The sequence below is a fragment of the Neofelis nebulosa genome, chromosome 1, assembly GCF_028018385.1.
Source record: "Neofelis nebulosa isolate mNeoNeb1 chromosome 1, mNeoNeb1.pri, whole genome shotgun sequence".
Classification (NCBI taxonomy): domain Eukaryota; kingdom Metazoa; phylum Chordata; class Mammalia; order Carnivora; family Felidae; genus Neofelis; species Neofelis nebulosa.
In genome coordinates, this window is record NC_080782.1 from 156392165 (window position 1) to 156412241 (window position 20077).

A 20077-nucleotide genomic window follows, 5' to 3' on the forward strand; every position below is an offset into this window, starting at 1 on the left:
TCAGACACTTAATCAACTGAGACACCCAGGCACCCCAGAAAGTAAATCACATTTTTAGATCAGGTATAGACACTGGAACTACAGGGCCACACCTATCGCACACACCCGACCTTGTCTGCCTCACCTTTTCTCCATCCTCCCAGTCTCCTCTCTCTTCCTACTTTTTCCTTCTAGAGACCAAATGCTTAGTGAGGTCAGTAAGACTAAGGGCTAAAAATGTCATGGGCTTGGGCATTTCAAAGAGAATTAATCACTTGCATAAAGTCTTTCATCAAACAGGACTTACCTTGAAGTTGAAGCCATGATATACTGGGAACACAGAGTGGTCTTTATGTGCAAAGTCAAAGAATCTGTAAGGCAACAAAAATTGATTTTTAAAAATCGTATCTTAAGTAGAAAGGCAACAGGACTTTCTAGACCATTTAAGGAAAACAAAAACAAAAACAAAAAACATCTCTAGCTTAAGGTTCACCAGCAGAGTAAATGGACTGAGTATACAGGGACAGGGATGGTGTCTAGCCAACTGGTTAAGCAGAGGGAAAAACAACAAGATCTCCACCTCACACTTCACATCAAAATACATTGTAGGGCAGTTTCCCACCATCAGAATTATTGTCACATTGGCTGAATGAGTCTTTGCTGTGGGGGGGGGGGGGGGGGGCTGTCCTGTGTATTATGGGATGTTTAATAGCTCTCCAGCCCTCTATCCAAAAGAAACCAGAATACCCATCCCTTATTTGTAGAAATCAAAAATGTTTCCAGATATTGTCAAGTGTCCCATAGGGTAAAAATTGCTCCTGGTGAACAACTATTATTCTATATCAGGATTGCCAATGAAAGTTATTATAATAGTGGAAATGTTTTGTATCATTGGTACCTAATATGGTAGCCATGAGCCACCTATGATTATTAAGCATCTGATATATGGCTTGTGACTGAGAAAGTGAATTTTTAATTTTATGTGATTTCAATTAATTTTAATGTAGATAGTCATATATTCCTAGCCAGCGGCCAGTGCATTTGACAGTGAAGTCCTAGATATGTAAAGAACTAACTATGAAACAAGATTTTCCTTAACAACCAATGGATTAAAGAAGAAATTAAAAAGAAAACTTAAATATATCTTGTTGGAGTGCATAGGTGGCTAAGTTGGTTAAGTGGTTTCAGCTCAGGTCATGACCTTATGGTTCATGAGATCAAACCCTGCATCGGGATCTGGGAGTCTGCGCTGTCAACACAGAGCCTGCTTGGGACTCTTTCTCTCCCTCTCTCTCTACCCCTCCCCTGCTCATGCTTGCACACTTGCACATGTGCTCTATCTCTCTCTCAAAAATAAGTAAATAAACATTAAAAAAAACTAAGGGGCACCTGGGTGCCTCAGTGGGTTGAGCATCCAACTTCAGCTCAGGCCATGATCTCGCAGTTCGTGAGTTCAAGCCCCACATCAGGCTCGCTACTGTCAGTGCAGAGCCCGCTTCAGATCCTCTGTCCCTCTCTCCTTCCACCCCTCCCCACTTGCACTCTCTCAAAAATAAAATATTAAAAAAAATAAAAAGTATCTTGAAACAAATGAAAAAGAAACACAATATATCAAAACATATAGGATGCAGCAAATGATTTCTAGGAGAGAAGTTTATAGTTATAAACACATACATTAAATAAATAGAAAGATAAAAAAAAAAACTTAACTTCATATCTTAGGAACTATAAAAAGAATAGATGAATGGATTAAAAATATGTGATACAATAGAATATTATTCACCCATAAAAAGAACAAAATCTTGGGCCCCAGGTTACAAATGCAGAGGAGTAGGGTGACCCTAAGTTTGTCTCCTTCCTCGACCACAACTAGATAAATATCAAATCATTATGAACATCCAAGAAACCAATCTGAGGACTGAGAGAACAAAGTTGCACATCTACAAGCAGAAAAAAGACCACCTTGAGGAAGGTATGAGGTGCAAAGAACTGATTTAAGAGAGAAAAGCGCTGCAGGTGCTGCAAAGGACATGGAGCCCTGAATATGGACAAAGAAGAGTTAAAGAGAATGAGAGAAAGAGTGAGAAAAAGAGTGAAAATGTGCAGGGGATTGCACAAGAAAACTCTTCCCCAAAACCACTGAGTGGCAAAAGGAAAGGGTTTTAATATTGGAGGTTTTATAAACAGCAGAGTGCAGAGTCTAAAGTTGCAGAGATCAGTGCCATCACCGTGGTCATGCCTGGCAGCATTAGCAGTGTTCTGGTGGGGAAGGATGGCAGACACCCAGGAGCAGGCAGATCCCCTGGATCAGACAGGAAGAAAGAGTTCCCCTGTCTGGGGTGCATTGGTAGAGGTGACATGGCCTCTCTGGGGGCAAAAGATCCTGCAGGAGCCATTGAACTGCCCTGTTCATCAGCAAAGGAACAAAGATACTGGCTGAGGACAGCAAACCTTGGTGCTGGCTTTGTGCTGTGATTTACCATAAACTCCAAACTGCTGTGCAGCCACATGACTGTTTTCTGGGACTGCCAGCACTGGCCACAGCACACAGCAAGACCCTCCCCCAGAGGATCAGCAGAAGTCTGCACCTCAGGGTGAGTTTTGAAACTCAGTCATGCCACAGATAAAACACAGAAGTGCTGTGCTTCCTGGTAGGCAGACAGTTCATACATAGGATGATGACGGGTATCTGACAGAAGCTTGGAACAAAGGAGGGGTGACTCTTTGATCATCTGTGAGGGCTTCCTGAGGAGCAGTATGCATGAGGTCCCTGATCCAGAGATAAGAAAGCAGGGAAAAACCATTCTTCCCCCATCCTTCAACTCTGACCAACTTCAGGGAACAAAACAGCATCACCAAGTGGAAGCTGGAGCTGCTTACTGAAAGCCTCACCCCACTGTGCTCTGCAAGTACAACTTGACTAGGGCAAGTCCTCCTGAGAATCAGAGCAATCAGCTCCTACCCCAGAATATCAGCACAAATCCCTCACATGCACCAAGTCTACTGATAATAAAGTGCTACAAAGCTTCAGCTCTAGAGGAAACAGGATCTAGCCTCCTTTGGATTTATATATATGTATGTGTATATATGTGTGTATATACACACACATATATACACATACATATATGTACATATGTATATATAAATACAGAGAAAGGAATTTTTGTTTATTCTTTTTCTATTTATTTTTATTGTTTATTTATTTATTATAAAAGAGAGACAAAGTGTGCACGAGTGAGTAGGGGAGGAACTGACAGAGAGGGAGAGAATCCCAAGCAGGCTTTGCAATGTTAACACAGAGCCCAATGTGAGGTTCGATCTCACAAACTGTGAGATCATGACCTGAGCCAAAATCAAGAGTCAGACACTTAACTGGCTAAGCCACCCACACGCTATTTTATTTTTTTTAATTATTATTTTATTCTATTTGTTTTATTTTTCTTTTTTATTTTGGATCAAGTGTCTCTTAACAAGGAGACCAAAACACACTGAAGATCTAGCCTGCTTTCTTCTCTATCTCTTTCTCCCTCACTTTTTTTTTTTTTGACCTCCAAAGTGACAAGTAGAAATTCATCCCATCCCAAAAGAAAAAAATGGAAAAATTCATGGCCAGAGATTTAATCAACACAGATATAAGATGTCTGAACTAGAATTTGAAACAATTTTAAGGGTACTAGCTGATATTGAAAAAAGCATAGAAGACACTAAGGAATCCATTACTACAAAGACAAAAGAACTAAAAATTAGTCAGGCCAAAATTAAAAATGCTATAACCGAGATACAAACCTGAATGGGTGCCATGACAGAGAGGACGCAGAGGTAAGAATCAGTGATACAGAATCTAAAATTATGGAAAGCAATGAAGCTGAAGAGGAACAGAAAAGTTTCAGATCACGAATATAGACTTTAGGAACTCAGTGACTCCTTAAACTGTTATAACATTCAAAACATAAGAGTCCCAGAAGATGCAGAGAAAAAGGTAGAGGGTTATCTGAGTAAATTATAGCCGAAAACTTCCCTAATCTGGGGAATAAAACTGACATCACAATCCCAAGAAGCATAGAGAACTCCCATTAAATTCAACAAAAGTTAGCCACCATGAAGACACATCATAGTCAAATACACAAAATAATACACACAAGGAAAAAATCCTGAAAGCACAGAGCAAAAAAGTCCTTCACCTATAAGGGAAAACATATCAGGTTCACAACAGATCTGTCCACAGAAACTTGACAGGAGAGAAGGGAATAGCATGATGTATTCAACGTGCTGAATAGGAATCATATGCAACCAAGAATACTTTATTCAGAAAGGATGTTATTCAGAATAGAAGGAGAGATAAAGAGTTTCTCAGACCAGCAAAAACTAAAGGAGTTCATGACCACTAAACCAGCCCTGCAAGAAATAGTAACAGGGACTCTTTGAGTGGGGAAAAAAAAACCAAAACCAAAAAGGATAGAAGGGAAAAGAGAACATCACCAGAAACACCAACTTTACATGTAACAAAATGGCACTAAATTCATATCTTTCAATAACCATTCTGAATGTAAATGGACTAAATATTCTAATCAAAAGACACAGGATGTCAGAACAGATTAAAAACAACAACAACAAGAAAAAGCCAAGACCCCATCAATATGCTGCCTATAAGAGAGTCATTTTAAACTAAAGACAACTGCAGATTGAAAGTGAGGGGATGGAGAATCATCTATCATGCTAATGGCTGTCAAAAGAAAGCCACAGTACCCATACGTAGATCATACAAATTACATTTTAAATCAAAGACAGTAACAAGATGTTGGTGAGGATGCTGTGAAAGGGGAACCCTTTTGCACTCTTGGTGGAAATGCAAACTCTGGAAAACAGTATGGAGGTGCCTCAAACAATTAAAAACAGAACTACCCTACGACCCAGCAATTGCACTAGGTATTTATCCAAGTATACAAAAATGCTGATTCAAAAGAACACATGCACCACAATGTTGATAGCAGCACTATCGACAACAGCCAAATTATGGAAAGAGCCCAAATGTCCATCAACTGATGAATGGATAAAGAAGATGTGGTATATATCAGGGTGCCTGGGTGGCTCAGTTGGTTAAGCGTCCGACTTCGGCTCAGGTCATGATCTCGCATCCAATCTTCGGCTCAGGTCATGAGTTCAAGCCCCACGTCAGGCTCTGTGCTGGAGCCTGCTTTGGATTCTGTGTCTCCCTCTCTCTCTGCCCATCCCCCACTCATACTCTGTCTCTCTCTCAAAAATAAATAAAATTTTTTTTTAAATATTTAAAAATTTGCTCATGTGGAATTTGAGAAACTCAACAGATGAACATAGAGGAAGGGAAGGAAAAATAAGACAAAAACAGAGAGGGAGGCAAACCATAAGAGACTCTTATATACAGGGAACTGATGGTTGCTGAAGGGATACTGCATGGGGGGATGCACTAAATGGGTGATGGGCATTAAGGAGGGCACTGGTTGGGATGAGTACTGGGTGTTATATGTAAGTAATTAATCACTAAATTCTACTCCTGAAATCATTTTTACAATATATTTTAACTAACTTGAATTTAAATAAAAAATAAATTAAAAAAAAATTTAAAAACATAAAGCAAAAAAAAATAAATAAAAAATAAACCAAAGACTGTAACAGGAGATGAAGAAGTACATTACATCACAGTTAAGCGGTCTATCCATCAAGAAGATCTACCAATTTGGGGAGGTTAAGTGTCCGACTTCAGCTCAGGTCATGATCTCATGGTTGGTGGGTTTGAGCCCCGTGTTGTCTGTGTTGACAGCTCAGAGCCTGGAGCCTGTTTCAGATTCTATGTCTCCCTCTCTCTCTCTGACCCTCCCCTGCTCATGCTCTTTCTCTCTCTCTCTGTCTCTCTTTCTCTCAAAAATGAATAAACATTTAAAAAATTAAAAACAAAAGATCTAACAATTTTAAATACTTAGGGTCCAATTGAGAGTTCCCAAATATAAGAATCAATTAATAACAAACATAAAGAAACTCATTGATAGAGAACTTTAACACCCAACTGACAGTAATGGACAGATCACCTAAGCAGAAAATCCACAAGGAAATAATGGCTTTGAATGACACACTGGAGCAGAGAGACTTAACAGACATATTCAGAACATTTCATCCTAAAGCAACAGAATACATATTCATCTCAAGTGTACATGGAACATTCCCCAGAACAGATCACATTAGGTCACATATCAGTCCTCAACAGGTACAGAAATATCGAGATCATGCCCTTCATACTGTCCTATCACAATGCTATGAAACTTGAAGTCAACCACAAGAAAAAATATGGAAAGCCCTTGGAGGTTAAAGAACATCCTACTGAAGAATGAAAAGGATTAACCAGGAAATTAAAGAATTTAAAATGTACATGGAAGCAAATGAAAATGAAAACACAACAGTCCAAACCCTTTGGGATGTAGCAAAGGCGGACCTAAGAGGGAAATAGATCACAATATAGGCCTACCTCAAAAAAGAAGAGAGGTCTCAATACACAAGGTTACACAATAACCTTACACCTAATGAAGCTAGAAAAGGAAAAGCAAATAAAGTCTGAAGCCAGCAGAAGAAGGTAAATAATAAGGATTAGAGAACAAATAAATGGTATAGAAATTAAACAAACAAAAAAAAAGATCAACAAAACGAGGAGCTGGTTCTTTGAGAGAATTAATAAAATTGATAAACCCCTAGCCAGACTTATCAAAAAGAAAAGACAAAGGACCCAAATAAATAAAATCACAAATGAAAGAGGAGACATCACAACCAACACTTCAGAAATACAAACAACTCTAAGAGAATATTAAGAAAAATTATATGCCAACAAACTGGGCAATCTAGAAGAAATGGACAAATTTCTAGAAAAATACAAACTAACAAAACTAAAACATGAAGAAATAGAAAATTTGAATAGACCCGTAACTAGCCAAGAAATTGAATGTTATCAAAAATCTCCCAACAAACAAAAGTCCAAGGCCAGACAACATGCCAGGGGAATTCTACCAGACATTTAAAGAAAAGTTAATATATACCCTGCTCAAATTGTTCCAAAAAACAGAAATGGAAGGAAAGCATCCAGTCTCATTCTACAAGGCCAGCATTACCTTAATCCAAAAATGAGAAAGAGAACCCACTAAAATAGAGAACAGGCCAATATTCCCAATGATCATGGATACTAAAATCCTCAACAAGATACTAGCAAATTGTATCCAACAGGACTTAAAAGATTTATTGCCCATGATCAGCGGTATTTATTCCTTGGATTCAGGGGTGGTTCAGTGTTCACAAATCAATATGATACACATTAAAAAAAAAAGCCACAAACCATATGATCCTCTCAATAAATGCAGAAAACGTATTTGACAAAGTATAGCATACATTCTTGAAAAAAAAAGCCCTCAGCAAAATAGGGATAGATAAAACATACCTCAACATAATAAAGTCCGTATCTGAAAGACCCCACAGCTCATACAATCCTCAATGGGGAAAAACTGAGAGCCTTTCCTCTATGGTCAGGAAGAAGACAGGGCTGTCCACTCTCACTATACTATTTAACATAGTATTATAAGTCTTAGCCTCAGCAACCAGACAGCAAAAAGAAACAAAAAGTATTCAAATCACCAAGGAAGAAGTCAAACTTTCACTATTTGCAGAAGACATGTTACTCTATTTAGAAATCCCAAAAGACTTCACCCAAAAATTGCTAGAACTGATAAATGAATCCAGCAAAATTGGAGCATACAATTTCAATGTACAGAAATGTATTGCATTAAACAACAATAACGACACAGCAGAAATCAAGGAATCAATCCCATTTACAATTGCACCAAAAACCGTAAGATACCTAGGAATAAACCTAACCAAAGAGGTAAGAGATCTGTACTCTGAAAACCATAGAACACTTATGAAAGAAACTGAAGAGGACACAAAGAAATGGAAAACCATTCCATGTTCGTGGATTGGAAGAACATTGTTAAAATGTCTACATTTTACACAATGCAATCTACACATTTAATGTAATCCCTGTCAATATCCTGACCCCATACCACCAGCATTTTTCACAGAGCTACAACAAAGAATCCTAAAATTTGTATGGAACCAGAAAAGACCCCAGATAGCCAAGCAATCCTGAAAAAGAAAAGAAAAGCTGGAGGCACCACAATTCCAGATATTAAGCTCTATTACAAAGCTGTAATCATCAAGACACTATGGTACTGGCACAAAAACAGACACACAGATCAATGAAACAGATAGAAAATGCAGGAATGGAACCACAATTATATGGTCCATTAATCTTCAACACAGCAAGAAAGAGTATCAAATAGAAAAATGTCTCTTTAAAAAATGGTGCTGGGAAAACTGGACAGCAACATGCAGAAGAATGAAACTAGACCACTTTCTTATAACATACACAAAAATAAATTCAAAATGGATGAAAGACCTAAATGTGAGACAGAGAACCATCAAAATTCTAGAGGAATTTTGCTGTATTACAGGCAGCAACCTCTTTGACCTTGGCCACAGCAACTTCTTACTAGATACATCACCGGAGGCACAGAAACAAAAGCAAAAATGGGCTTTTGGACCTTGATGAATATAAAAAGATCCTGCACAGTGAAGTAACTATCAACAAAACTGAAAAACAACCTAGGGAACAGGAGAAGATATTTCCAAATGATATATCTGACTGATAAAGGGTTAGTATCCAAAATCTATAAAGAACTTACCAAACTCAGCACCCAAAAACAAATAATCCAGTAAAGAAATGGGAGAGGACATGAACAGAAACTTTTCCAAAGAAGACAGCCAGATGGCTAATGGACACATGAAAAGATGCTCACCATCACTCATCATCAGGGAAATATGAATCAAAATCACAATGAGATACCATCTCACACCTGTCAGAATGGCTAAAATTAACAACACAAGAAACAACAGGCATTGGCGCGATTGTGGAGAAAGGGAAACCCTTTGGCCCTGCTGGTGGGAATGCAAACTGGTACAGCCACTCTGGAGAACAGTACGGAGGTTCCTCAAAAAGTTAAAAATAGAACTACGTTATAATCCAGCAATTGCACTATTAGATATTTACCCAAAGGATACAAAAATACAGATTCAAAGGGGTCAACGCACCCCAACGTTTATCACAGCCTTATTAACAATAGCCAAACTATAGAAAGAGCCCAAACGTCCATCAACTGATGAATGGATAAAGAATGGACACATGGACACACACACACACACACACACACACACACACAGGAACATTATCACTCAGCCTTCAAAAAGAATGAAATCTTGCCATTTGCAAAGAGGTGGATGGAGCTACAGTATTTTATGCTAAGTGAAATAATTCATTCAGAAAAAAACAAATAACCACATAATTTTACTCAAATATGCAACTTAAGAAACAAAACAGATGAACATACGGAAGAGGAAAAAAAAAAGAGAGGGAAGGAAACCATAAGAGACTCTTAATGATGGAGAACAAACAAGGTTGATGGAGTGGTGGGTGGGGATGGGCTAAATGGGTGCTGGGTAATAAGGAGGGCACTTGTGATGATGAGCACTGGATGTTGTATGTAAGTGATGGATCATTTTATTCTACTCCTGAAACCAATATTGCACTGTATGTTAACTTGTACTTAAATAAAAATTAAATTTATATATATATATATATATGTGTATATATATATATATATGTATATATATATGGCTAGATAAAGAAAATGTGGTATATACTTACAATGGAGTATTATTCAGTCTCAAAAAGGAATAAAATCTTGTTACATGTTATAGCATGGATGAAACTTAAGGATATTATGCTAAATAAACCAATCACAAAAAGACAAACACTGTAGGATTCCATTTATATGAGGTATCTAAATTATTCCAATTCATAGAAACAGAAAGTAGAAGGGTGGTTGCTAACACCAGTGGGGAGGGTGGAGGGGGAAATGGGGAGATGATGCTTAATGGGTATAGAGTTTCAATGTTGCAAGATAAAAGTGTTCTCAAGATTGGCTGTAAAACAATTTGAGTATATTAACACTAGTGAAAAGCAGTTAATATGGCAAATTTTATTTTATGTTAATTTTTACAATTATCAGAGAAAAAGAAGGTAACTTCTAGAGAAAAAATCTCCTACTTGCTAGAAGGATATAATAATTTTAAATTTTATGCACTTAATAACAACTTCAAAATAAAGTAAAAATTAACTGCAGAAGCTGACAAATCCATCACAGTAGTGAGAGATTCAATACACCTCTTTCAGTGATTAATGATCAAGCAGACAAAATTACTGAGACCTGAACAGCAAAACTGACAATGTTTGGTCTATCCTAAACAGCAGTGATGTCAGCAAGATGGAAGAACAGAAAGTCCCTATCTTGTGTCTCCCTACACAATGATTTGGCAGCCAACCACAGAAAAGTGCCTTTGTAGGTGCTTTGGGATCCAGGTAGCAGGCTTCTAAACTGGGGTGAACCAAGACTAAGGAAAGCTTCTTTGAAAAAAAGGCCAGCACTCTGGTGGCAAGTTCACCAAATGCAGCGTGGCCTACAAACCAAAGGCAGCCTCAACACCCTAGGGACTGAGCTCCAGGCCTGCCTGGCCATAGTCCTGCAACCAATCCCATGTGCCAAGGAACTTAGGAAGAGCCACAGTGTCCACACACCAATAATAGGTCCCCCAGCCTTGGACCAGACTACGGATCCCAAAGCACCCCTGTGTCCAGGCTCTAGTCCTGCCTTTAGTCCTGCTCACCCAGGGACCCAGCAGCACCCATCCATTCTTCTAGTATGAGGCCTGCTGACCTCAGTGTCAGCTGTGGACTCAGAAGCAGCCCTCAGACATGGTTTCAGCCTCTCTCTGCCACAGTCTAGGGTAGGTCCAGGGAACCAGTGGGAGACACACCGACCCAATCCCCCAGTGGCAGACCAGCTAATCTTAGTCCCAGCTGTGGTCCCTGAAGCAGTCCTGTGGTTCAGCTGCAGCCTTGACTGAATGTGGTCCCAAAGGCAGTCACATCCACCTGGGGACCAGCAAGAACCACATCTTTCCGCAGAAAGTATTAACCATAAAGAAAATGATAAATTATACCACATTTAAATTAAGAACTTCTTAGTTCATCAGAAGAAACTCATAAATAGAAAAAGTTATCTGTAACAAATATAAGGGATTAGTATCTAGGAGACCCAAAGAATCTAAGATATACAAAGAAATCAGAGGAACAATTAAGAAAAACACAAATAACACAACAGGAAAATGGGTAAAAGGATATCAGCAGGTACTTCTCAAAGGAAATACAAACAGCATGCAAACATGAAAAGACAGTCAATCTCATTATTATTAGGGAAATAAAAATTTCAATCACGATTGAGGTATCATTTCACACATCACTTCACTAGGTTGGCAAAAATTTTAAAGGCAGACATTATCAAGTATTGGAGAGGACCATGAGTCATACAAGAGCCCTCATAGTGCTTGAAGGAGTGTAAAAGGTGCATTAGTATCTATGCCCAAACCCACACCCAGCAATCCACCCCAAGTATTTACCCTAGGGCAGGAGTTCTCAGCCTCAGCAATGACACTGGGGACTAAACAATTCTTCAGTGTGTGGGAGGGCTGGAGATGGGGAGGCTGTCCTGTGCATTACAGAATGTTTAGCAGCATGCATGACCTCTACCCATTAGAGACAGTAGCACCTCACTTGCCAGTTATGACAACAAAAAAGGATCTCCCTTTTTTTGTTGTATAATGAAATACAACAAAAAAAGTGAATGAAGAACTTCAGCCACACACACCACTGAATGAATTGCAAAAAAATTCATTAGCAAAAAAACCCCACATACTTCATTACATGCATTCATTTTATAAGGACCAAAAAGGTAAACAAAACTAAAGTATGTATTATCTGGAAATACATACATACACATGGTAAAACCATAAAGAAATGCAAGGAAATGATTAAAAGATACTTCAGGACAGTGGTTACCTCTGAAGAGAAAAGATGAACTGGAACTGGAGCAGACAGATAAATGACTTCTAAGGTTTGGATAAGGTTCCATTTCTTAAACTGAGCAGGATATTCAACATTGTTTCATTATTTTTGTTCACATGCACTTTATATATTTTTTGCACACTCACACAGACACACACAAAGGCACAAGGATATTTGCACACCCGTGAGCAAATACTAGCGAGTTGATCCACTCTGTGCCCCTCAGGAAGACTGCTGTCTCCGGTGATGAAGGAGTGGCAGGTAGAAGATATTCTGTGGTGTTCCAGAACACATGTATCTTACACAACTAGAGGAAGAAAATTAGAAAACAGTTATCTCCCCACTCTATAGTCTCATGAACAGTCTCTTTACAGAATCCTTATTTCTCAAAGCCCAGCCAGCCCACATCCCAGCTTGTCCACACAGCGTCTCTGACCACCTCACCTCTTCCTCTGGTCTACTTGACGCTGCATATAAATTCCCCTACAGCCCAACCACACAAGATGCAGGCATCATGGAAACAAGTCCCACAAGCCCTTAGTGTATCTGAGTATGTGACTATAACCTCTATGGGCCTCCCACCTCCCTTCTCCTCTGACCTTCCTCAGCACTCAGGCAGGCTGGCTATAGATGCTAGGTGTCTAAACAGTAGGAGAAAGACCTTGGTCCTTCAACCCCTCTCCCCACCTCCCATTCACAAATCTGCAGCCTGGTAAGAATGTAGACCATGGAGCCACCAGTGGCAAGCTCTGTAACAATGGGTAAGTCGCTAACCTTGTCTGTGCCCACATCTCCTCACCTATAAAATGATATCTTCCATGGTACCAATCCTAGTGGGGTCACTGTGAAGATAAGAGTCAAGGCATGTGAAGCACATACAAGGGGCCCGGCTCTAAAAGTGTTAGCTATCATTTGAGATCCACAATCCCTCCCCCACAATTCTCAGAAGTCAAAAATGCTGTGAAAACTGAACAATTCTTCAAAATGTACCAACAAACTCTGGCAGCAAAATCTAAAATGATGTGAGGCTCTCTGCAATCTCTAACTGTAGGTATCCATACATTTTGCTGCAGAAATCCTGTGTTTGATTAGGGGTGCTTTAGTATGACTTTGATAAAATCCAAACACGTCTGGCCAGTTTGGGATCAGATAATGTGACCTGCTTACCATTGCACAGTCATGCTAACCCTCAGCAGCTCAGCTCATTACCTTTTTCTCTGTTGTGCCCTAGGCGGTCCTCTTCCACTCACTGACATTCAGTGACAGCCCCCAATCAGTCATTCTGACACTGGCCCATCCTCACAATCTGCCAAGGAGCTTCCCAGATCACAACTGCACAGGCCTTGGTATTAGATCAAGGCCACTAAACAGCCTGGTCCTGAGCCTTCCCCTACTGAGCCCCTGCCTAGGCTCAGGCCACCCTATGTCCTGCAATGTTCTTATCTAAGTCAAGAGTTACTGCATGTTGACCTCACCAAGTGCCCCCATGGCCAGGCAGTTGCCTGGTAAATTTATTCACCTTTATGTCCCCAGAAGCCAACACAACTCCTGGCATGCAGTATGCACCCAATAAATACTTGCCGAACTGAACAAATGAGCAAAAGGCCATAGTTCAGGGAACCTAATCCACCTTATCAGGCCTTCATTTTCATCTTCACCTTTTGACTTTCAGTCACTTATTCAGAACAGAACTAGGAACTCTTGATATATGATTGACCCTTACCAAAATATACTTATAAAGATTCTCTGAAACTGTGAGAAATAAGCCCTCTATTTTTTTTTTTTTTTAAGCAAAGGAATATTTTTAAAGATTATAGGCAGAATACGACACAATCACTTGGACATTTTAACAAGCTTATTCTGACTGTGGTGCAGCCAACTGAGGGCACCAAAGCAAGTACAGGTAGACAAAAGGCAGGATGGTGGTTCCCATAGAGAAACGTGAGCCAGCCCAGGGAGAATGCAAAAAGGTAACCAAATCTGTATTGACTGCAGGCTAGAGCTGGGGGAAGAGCTGACAAGGGATGCCTTCCCCAGGAGTGTCTGGGTGGCTAGGGTAAGGTGATGTCATTCACAGAAATTGGGGGCACTAGAAGAGGACCAGATGTGAGTGAGCTCAAGGTGCCTTATGCTCATACTGAGGCAGAAACGCTTTTGAGATAACCCAGAAACATATCATGTAGGCCACAGGCTAAGCAAGTCTGGGACAGAGAAATGACCTGGGCTGGACCTGGGTTTGCTCAAAACCACAACAATCCTTAAAGCCACAAGAGATCACCCAGGGAAGATGCCCAGACTGAAAGAGAAGATGGCCAAGGAGGGCATCTTCAGAGATTTGAGGACAAAAGGAGATAGGCCTGATAAGTAGAAGGAGAATCAGGAGAGGCTGGCTAGGACCAGGATGGGTCAAGGCACAGAGGATGACCAAAGCTGCCACTCTCTATTGGGCCTGGCAGGGAGGAAGAAAAGACCCTCTGATTTGAGATCTGGTGCTTCCAATGCCACTCTGAAGGGGAGAGAGCCTCTACTGGTTAAAATGTAAATTTGTCCAATGAAACAACTAAATGCAACTAAATACTGACTTGGATCCTATACCACAGAAAAGAAATGGGCTAGACAAACAGACTGATCTGAATAGAACCTGTAGATGTTAGTGTCCTAGTTTTGCGGTTCTGTTAAATTAGATGTTAACATTTGGGGAGTCCAAGTGAATAGAATGAGAATTCTTTGTACTAGTTTCTAAACTTTTTCTTAATTCTTAAATTATTTCGAAAATATTTCTTTAATAAGACATTTTACAAATGTAAATGCCTCAAAGTTGAGCCACGTGCAAAACGGCTGGGGAAAAGCCTTTGTGAGACACCAGCCCCCTCCCCTCCTCTTCCCCATTACAAAATCAAACGGAGAATAGGAAAACAAAAGGCACTCCGCGAACGCAGAGGCAGGCAGAAGCACCCAGCAAGTCCCCGCTCAGGGTCACCCCTCCCTGAGGGTGCTCCCTCCCCTGAGGGAGCGCGGCCCAAGACTCGCCCCTTACTAGGTCTCCCCGCAGCCGGGACTCCGCCCACAGGTGGCGACCACTCAACTCCCGTACATCCTGCTTCAGCGCATTCCCGCCCAGCCCAAAGGTTCTAGGTTCTCTCGGCTGAGTCCGCACCGCCCTCAGCCCGCCTCCCGCCCTACAGCGAGAGTGCCGCTGTTCGGCCTTAGGAGCCCAGACGCCCATTGTCCCCATACCAGTCCCTTGTAACCACTATCCGCGCGCGGCGCTGAGGGCCAAAGCCTGGGATGCCGTTGAGAAAACGCAACGCCAGGCCCCACCGCTCCCGAACCCAAACCAGGGCGGTCCGCAACGCGAGCGGGCCGACGCCTACCTGCGCGCCGTGCGGGCTGAAGGCTCGCTGAGCTGCGCTGGACACAGCGCGAGGCAGGGAACCCCAAAGCGCCGGGCCGCGCCCGCCTCGGGCGTCGCGGCCGCGCAACGTCCGGCACCAGGGCGCTCTGGGCGCCTGGGCTTGCCTTCTGTGTCCCGCCCCAGTCACGCCCCCGACCACGCCCCCGACCACGCCCCAACCCGAGCAACCACAGAGAGGCCAGGGCCTCCGCAGAGCCTAGAGGGACCTTGGAAGTACCTCTGCGAGCCGGTCTGAGCTGCAGAAGCGTCCAGAGAATCTCCTATTTGCTCCGCTCACACTGCTCTCTCCCGTCCTAGTCTAGGCACTTTTCTCGCCCCTGGTCACAAAAGCAGGAGGCTTTTTTCTATCTAGGATGGTGGTTCTGTAAACAGAATGAGTTGGGGGGGGGGGCCCTCTGGAAAAGTACAAACTTCGCTTTCTCTACATAAGAAAAGTCATTTTAAGACCCTGACCATCTTGTGAAAGAATTTAAAAGCAAATAGCCGCTATCAAGCCAGAAGATACCCTAGTCACGTAAGGGACAATATAATCAGTGCTAAAACTCCCAGTGCTGACTCAAAAGTGAAGACTGACCTGACACACATACTTGAGTTAACTTTACAGAATCTAAACCACTTTGAGCACTCAGGTACAAGACCTATTGGAGCCATTGAATTGATAATGCTCATCTGGTTGGACCTTGTGAGTTCAACCTGGACACAGTCAACTTAAGATGACTTTTACCCTAATTCCTTGTTGTCTTCCCCATTGTGCAAGCCTTTCAGGAGTATGCATGCTCCCTTAGCTTAAAATTTACCCAATTTTGTTGTTCAAGGAGACTCTCTTGGGAAAGACCACCCTTTACCTGTTGCAAGTAAAACTCTTACTCTTCCTATTCTTTGGGTTCGTTGTGTATTTTGGCTCCACATCCACCAAGAGGTGAACTTAGTTTTGGGTAACAGTTTTCCAGACCAATAGCTGCTTCACCTGGGAACTTGGTAAAAAAGCAAATCCTGGAGTTCCACCCCAAACCTACTGAATCAGAAACTGAGGGCAGGCCCAACATCCCTTGAGGTGATCCTGATACAAAGTAGGTTTTGAAAACCACTGGTCTGTGACAAGTTTTCTCAACCTCCATACTCTGGACATTTTGGCCTGGATAATTCTCTGTTGTGAGGGTCTGTCCTGTGCTTTATGGGTAGAGTCACCAGAAAATACAAGGTGACCAGTTAAATTTGATTTTCAACTAAACAACAGTGTTAATTTAAGATTCAAATTTAACTGAGAGTCCTGTATGTTATTTGGAGACACTACCCTACATGTATTTTTATTTGCTAAATCTGAAAATTCTGATTATAGGATATTTGAACATCCCTGTCCTCTACCTATTAGGTGCCGATAGCACACCACACCCTTGCCCCTCCAGTTATGACCACTAAAAATGTCTCCAGTATGCTCATTGTTAAATAAAAAATTCATCTGACTAAATTTAAAGATCTAAGTTGTTTTATTAAATCATTCACAAATTGGGGAGCATTCCCTCTAGCAAATGGAGGAAAGTTCTGAGGAGTTATACAAAATTGAAGTTTTTTTATAGAAGAAAGGTGGGGCAAGAAAATTACTAGCAAAGGAAAAGGATTGTTCCTAGAAAGACCACTCTCCTTGTGGGTAAAGGCAAGGGGTTTTATTGTGGAATTGACCTCATCTGCCTTTGGGGGATGGAGAGGGCCTATTATGGAAAACTGGCACTGATCAAAAAAAATTCCTGACTTACCAGTAAACAAACACTACATTTCTGGGCGAGGTTGAAATTGCAATTTTTAAATTTTTTTGTTTACAATTTATTTTCTTTTTTCTTTTTTTAATTTTTTTAACATTTATTTATTTTTGAGAGACAGAGGCAGAGCATGACCAGGGGAGGGGCAGAGAGAGAGAGAGAGAGAGAGAGAAAGAGAGAGATACAGAATCTGAAGCAGGCTCCAGGTTCTGAGCTGTTTGTTAGCCCAGAGCCTGATGCGGTGCTCGATGCAGGGCTCGAACTCAGAACTGCAAGACCGTGCATGACCCAAGCTGAAGTTGGAGGCTCAACTAACTGAGCCACCCAGGTGCCCCTATTTTCTTTCTTTAAGAAATCTCCGCACCCAATGTGGGGCTCAAACTCATAACCCTGAGATCAAGAGTTGCGTGCTCTACTGACTAAGTCATCCAGGCACCCCAAATCTGCAATTAGATTGGTATTAATCCCCAATGTAGGAACTCAATCTAAGTGACACATTTTGAGCCTGTGGTTTCCTTTTTAACACCAAGGAGGCAAAATTCCTCCTCTACTCCAACCCACCTCTACCTTCACAGCTTGAGAATTACTGCTTTATGAGATACATGGGACAGCGTACTTCACAGAAAAGGGTGACTTGGCCTCAAAGGCTCTGTCTAAACACAAATATTCTTGGGAACAACCTATGTTAAACATCCAAGAGAGTCAAGTAGCAAAGGTTTTGCATTTGCTTGTCTACCCTGGCAATTCTCCAGAAAATATTTTTTGTTTGGTTGGTTTTGTCACTGTTTGTAAAAATAAAATCAAAATGGTGTCACTTAAGTTAAGGCCTGAAGTCAGTAAACCAACAATTATTACCTAACCTAACTGCAGTTTCAACTCTGCAGAAATGTAAACTTTAATCAGTCAACATGGGGATTTCCTGGTCAGTGCTAGGAAATTTACTGAGAGACCCCATCAGTACCCCTTAGGAGGACAACCTTGCCTAAAATAATGGGTTCATGGACAATAATTTCCTTTTTGTCAATTCCTCTCTATCTTTAAAAACCTTTCCCAGGGTGCCTGGGTGGCTCAGTTGGTTAGCATCTGACTTCAGCTCAGGTTATTATCTCATGGTTTGGTTCAGTTCCTGACCTCAAGCCCACATCAGCGCAGAGCCCACCTTGGATCTTCTGCCCCCACCCCCCCGCCCCTACCCCACTCATTCATGCTTTCTCTCTCTCTCTTTCAAAAATAAATTAAAAAACGTTTATTTTTTTTTCCCTTTTATGTAGACCTTTGGAACTCCCCTCTACTTTCCAGACAGGATGCTGTGTGATTCATGAATCAATATATAAAGCCAATTAGATTTTTAAATTTATTCTGTTAAGTTTTTATTATTTAACAGATTTGGTATCAGCAGTGTCATTTGAAGCAAACTTTTGGCAACATTCAGGGACAATGCAAAATAAATAAATAAATAAATAAATAAATAAGCATGCTCTCCATGAATCCTTTGAAGTCCCTGTCCTTCTCACATTTCCAAGGGCTATAAGTAAGTTCTTCTCAGTTCTGACTTCCACACTTTCTGCATTCAAACTTTCAAATCTAATTGGCATTCTTTTACAAGGCACATCAACTTGAGCTGCCAGGAGATATTCCCAGAGGCAACTGAGCTTCCATAAATATGGAACCCAGTTGATCTGCCATGTTTGCCTGGTGCCCAACTGAGCTGGCAGAGGATGTTCCCAGGGCCAACCTCTAACCTTTCAGACCACAATTGCCTGGGTAGAAAACCTCAACAGTTTCCATGGGAATTGGTGATAGTGTGCACACAAGGCATTCTTGTGACCAGGAGGCACTAACATTTTGTGGTTACTGTCAATACATTAAGGTGCACACGTGGGGTGCCTGGGTGGCTCAGTCAGTTAAGCGTCTGCCTTCAGCTCAGGTCATGGTCTCGCGGTCTGTGGGTTCGAGCCCCGCGTCAGGCTCTGTGCTGACAGCTCAGAGCCTGGAGCCTGTTTCAGATTCTGTGTCTCCCTCTCTCTCTGACCCTCCCCTGTTCATGCTCTGTCTCTCTCTGTCTCAAAAATAAATAAAGGTTAAAAAAAATATTTTTAAAAAGGTGCAGATGTTCTTCTTGTTTTATGTAGATAAGGGCTATTGCTAACGGGCATTTCCGAGACCAAACAGCTGCAAAATTGGGGGGTGTGAGTTTAGGACTGAAAGTCTATTAGATCATTTGCTACTTCAAGAAGACTCTTATGTTAGGATAAGTTGGTCATGGAATGGGTTAGGTTCACACTAGTTTGCCCGCCAACTGCAAGAAAATCTCCATGCAACAAGATATATTGTAAAACATGCACAATCCTCCATCCAGTGGTACATCCCTTTTAGGTAGTAGTTCAAGTCTGAGAAACCCAAAGGCTTAGCTAATGGATCCTTAAATTCTAGATTTAAGCATGACACCTTCCAGCATACCAATTTATTTTATGTTCAAGAACTATAGTCCTGAAAGTTGCAGATATTTACAAAAACAACAAAATCTTACTAAGCAAGTCTTGTGTCCTGAGGAATTTGGCTTGGTAACCATCAGATTGGGGGCCCCCAAATAGGGCAGAAAAGAAAAGTGAGTTGCAAAATGAACAAACCTTTTAGAATGTCTAAAAGAAAGTTTCATTTGAACCAGAGTTGAGACAGCTGCCCAAGAAACACCATCTTCCCAAAGAAGTGTGCTCTGGAAAATGAAGTTTTTACAGGGTTATATACTTTTTACATCTTGTAAGAGCTCACATATTATAGACTAACATATAGGAAGGAATCACAAGTAGTAACATCAAGGAATGCAGGGATAAGAAGCATTGTCTTTAAGGACAAGATAGTTTTCCTTTAGAATACTCATTTACAAAGCAAATATAC

At 41.1% G+C, this 20077-nt stretch overlaps 1 protein-coding gene across 2 annotated transcripts in view; it reads right to left on the reverse strand.

Moving 5' to 3' along the window:
- The window catches only part of PGBD2 (piggyBac transposable element derived 2), a 36067-nt gene extending 20543 nt beyond the window's left edge, over nucleotides 1–15524 (reverse strand). Inside the window, exons 1-3 of one of the 2 annotated variants that reach the window (XM_058740955.1) lie at nucleotides 15382–15524; nucleotides 12190–12314; nucleotides 287–350 (exon numbers count right to left, since the gene is read on the reverse strand). In XM_058740955.1, coding sequence (XP_058596938.1) covers nucleotides 287–303 — 17 coding nt within the window. In that variant the 5' untranslated portion in view covers nucleotides 304–350; nucleotides 12190–12314; nucleotides 15382–15524. The remainder of the gene's footprint in view (nucleotides 1–286; nucleotides 351–12189; nucleotides 12315–15381) is intronic. The other variant, XM_058740966.1, reaches the window with a different exon arrangement.
- Nucleotides 15525–20077: the final 4553 nt, after the last annotated feature.